Consider the following 3,962-nt stretch of genomic DNA (forward strand, 5'->3'; position numbering starts at 1 on the left):
CCGAAATAATCCAGTACTGCAGAACGTTTTTGCTGATTTACAAATAAATTTCAACAAACACATCCAATTGATCATCCTTTTTACTTCCGTATACAATCATATTTATCCAAATTAAATTTTCAATTTCCAAAAACCTATAATACCTCTTCAATCCACAACCCTGCACCACGGACAATATCTATTCCTGCTATCGACATCAGTCTAACAAACCTAAGAAAATCAGAGATATCATCAACCGTCATTAAACAAAAGTTTCATACACTATTAAACAGATATGGCAATGACAACGTATACACCGATGCGTCAAAAAATGAAGACAGAGTTGGAGCAGCAATTTAATCGGAAGACTCCTCAGTTAGTTTCAAATTGTCATCAATTACCACCTTCTTTTCAGCTGAATTATTCGCAATTCTAAAAGCACTATCGTTAATACAAAACAAAAACAAAGAAAGATGTATAATAATTACAGATTCTCTAAGTTCATTATCCTCACTGTCTCGATTGTACTGTGACAACCTCCTTCTACTTCTTATTAAAAAAGAACTTAACCTTTCAAATAAGAACATCCAAGTTCACTTTTTATGGGTGCCTTCTCATGTCGAGATTCAAGGTAACGAAGTTGTAGATAAACTGGCTAAAAACGCACCAACTAACCTTATGTCCGAAGAAAGTAACATATCGGTACAAAACGATTTAAAACCATACTTAAAACAAAAAATAATTCAAAAATGGCAACAAACTTGGAACAACACTCCATCAAGGCTATACGAAGTCAGCAAACATCCACATCTTTGGAAACCAAAAATAAAAGACAAAAGAGAGCAAGTGATACTTACCCGTCTCTGTGTCGGCCATACACGACTTACTCATGACTATTTATTACAGCGCAAAAATAAACCAGTGTGTGAAGTGTGCAAGAGTGTTCTAACCTGTAAAACATTTTTTAATACAGTGTCCCAAATATAACAGTGAACGACTCAAATATAGCATACCCAAATCCCAAAGAGATGCCCTAGAAGAAAATACAAAAATATTTTCTTATCTTAAAGACTGTCAACTTCTTCAAAAGATCTAAAACATACATTATAATACACATACATATTATTATTATTATTGTAAACTAATGTATAATCGCTAATTGTATCAACTGTCACATTAATCTAAATACGCTGATGACCCTGCGTGGTTGATGCGTTATTAACAAAAAAAAATAACTTAACTATAATGTTTATTCGCTATGCTAATCAATAAATATTAAATTTTCTTATATATTAAGTCAATTTTTCTATTTTTATTATTAGCAAAATGGTCAATAACTTGTTCTTTCATTTCTGGAGTAATTGAGTGCACCATATCCTTTTCAATGCTTAAAGTGGATAATGAGGAAAGTCTTTCAGTAGTCATTGAATTCCGCAAATATGTTTTAATTCTTTTTAAAGTGCTCATAGATCTTTCAGATGAGGCCGTTGTTACAGGAATGGTCAAAAATAATTTTAGTAACTTATGGCATTCAGAAAATACTTCTGTTAACTCGTTGTCAAAAATATATGAAAAAAGTTGGTAAGGTTCTAAATGTTTTTGTTCATCTGAATAAATTACAATCAACTCGTTTTCTAATTTTCTCATATCAAAAGTTTCAGGATATACTTTATCTAGAACAACTAAGAGATTTTTGGGAAATTGTTTATTATAATTTCCGAAACTGTTTTTGTTTAGTAAGTTGACGAAAGAGAGTAAATGGGTGTCTTCGAATCTTTGTTGTAATTGCATACAGATTGTATCCAGTATTTCAAAACCTATTCTTTTAAAATTTTTTACTGTGTCAACATCAAGAATTGTTTGAAGTATATTGGTGCACTCATTTACGCATATTTCAATTGTATTGTCATTTCTCAGATTTTTAATATTTTGTGTCATTTTATTATTTCCTCGACACATAAGCCCACATCGCCAGAAATTTTTGACTGTAAAATCAAATAGAGGGGGTCTGTGAAAATAAAAATTTTGTAAAAAAGACGTAACATAAGCAAAAATTTAGGATTTAATAAAATATTTTTAATACCAATTGCTAAGTTGGTACTCTCTGGGTCAAATTTGTCTGATTCTATAATTATTTCTGTGACATCCAGTAATTTTTGGTAATATTTGTCAATTGTAAAAACCGATCTTGAATGAAAATTCCATCTAGTTTCAACAGCACGTGGCAAAGCAAACCCCATTTTACGGAGTTCTGCCATTCTTAACGGAGATCTACTAAAAAATGTATGAAAAGCGGATAAGTTACAAATAAAAAGTTTTACATCCTTAATTTTTTTTTGAACCATAGAGTAGAACTAAATTTAATTGGTGTGCATAACAATGAATAAAAATGGCACGAGGGCAGGTTTCTTTAATTTTAGTTTGAACGCCACCTTTGGCGCCCGACATTACACTAGCGCCATCATATGTTTGGCATATTAATTTATCATTGTTTATCTCGTTGGAATGTAAAACGTGAATAATTTTTTCTGCAAGACCATTTGCTGTTTTATCACTAGACACGTCATAAAATCCCATAAATCTTTCACATATGTCTTTTTTGTACACATACCTTAATATTACACTAAACTGGGATTTGCAGGATACATCAGTTGTTTCATCCGCCTGAACAGATATAAAGTCCGCTTCTTGCAATTCTTTAAAAATTTTCTGTCGGATAATATATTCCACCGATTCTATCAACTGATTTTGAATTTCGCTGGATGTGCCTTTAAAAATGTTACTGGCTTCTAAGTGATCACGCATATTAGATTCTTCCAGAGCAAGTAGATCTAACAGTTCCAAATAATTTCCTACAAATATACAAAATTTATAGTTCATGAAAATTCTAGAGTTAGAGTATTTTATAATAAAATATATTTTCGCAATAGTAATGTGATTAAAATTTAATAATTTCTACTAACCTTTATTTTTTGAAGTACCAGTTTCATCATGTCCTCGAAAAGCTAATTCTTGACAAGCCAAAAAACGAACTACATCTATTAAACGACCGACAATTTTGCGATTTTTAACAACACGCTCGTTGTGACGTTGAGCATCAATTTTTTTTCCATGGTCAATTGCATGATCTATTCGAACTTTTCCCAACAAATGGAACATTTCGTGCGACGAAATATGTTTCTTTGAGGTAGCGTGTTTGCTAGCTTTGTCCACAAAATTTTTTATAGTGTCTATGCCACTTCTAGTCCAAGATGAATCGTCTCCAAATAACAGACAAGGAAAACAATATAATTTATTTTCAGTTTCGCTGCCGCAAAGCCATGTAAACTTCTCGTACCATTTATGATTGAAATGTCTTGTTGTTTTTCCATCTTTTTGTGATAAACTTAATTTAGGTCGTTTTTGACTACTTTTCAATTTAATTTTATCTTCTAAGTTAAGCGCCGAAAACAAATTCTCTTTTAAAAACACGACGGGGTCGAAATCAACTGAATCTATTCTGAATTTCTTCTTTGTTTATTCGCTAAGAACAATTTGTTTGTACAAAATATTTAACATAGAATTAATTTGTAATTGTATTATATTGAACTATCATATTGTAACATTGTTGTATATTGTATATTGGGAAGTAAATAAACATTATTATTATTATCTTTTATAAAAGAATTTTTTAAATAAAATTTTTATTTAACTTGTCATCTGATTATTTAAACAACAAAGTAAAGTGGCGCCAAATTTGAATATTTAAATTTTTTGATTTAGTCAGGAAATTTATTATTAGTGAATTGTAATACTAGTTTTCGTAAAATAGAATGTAATTATAGATATTACTTAGTTTATCAATATCAGTTCTTTTATTAACACATTAATATTTATGTATGCATACCATTTCTAAGAATTTTCTTTTGTTTAATTGGTTTTCATGTCTTATCTTGGTTTTATTGAAATTAAATGAATGATTCTTATTAATGGAATGATCTATT

The 3,962-nt window shown here is 30.1% G+C and overlaps 1 protein-coding gene across 1 annotated transcript; it reads right to left on the reverse strand.

The window, feature by feature from the left end:
* Nucleotides 1-2,590: 2,590 nt before the first annotated feature.
* On the reverse strand, nucleotides 2,591-3,138 carry LOC140432101 (zinc finger MYM-type protein 1-like; the record flags this gene model as incomplete). Its single annotated transcript, XM_072519938.1, has 2 exons — nucleotides 2,943-3,138; nucleotides 2,591-2,831 (listed from the first exon to the last, which is right to left on the reverse strand). Coding segments are annotated over exons 1-2 (437 nt in total), but the record flags the coding sequence as incomplete, so codon positions are not given.
* Nucleotides 3,139-3,962: the final 824 nt, after the last annotated feature.

Source organism: Diabrotica undecimpunctata, unplaced genomic scaffold, assembly GCF_040954645.1.
Source record: "Diabrotica undecimpunctata isolate CICGRU unplaced genomic scaffold, icDiaUnde3 ctg00002820.1, whole genome shotgun sequence".
Lineage (NCBI taxonomy): Eukaryota > Metazoa > Arthropoda > Insecta > Coleoptera > Chrysomelidae > Diabrotica > Diabrotica undecimpunctata.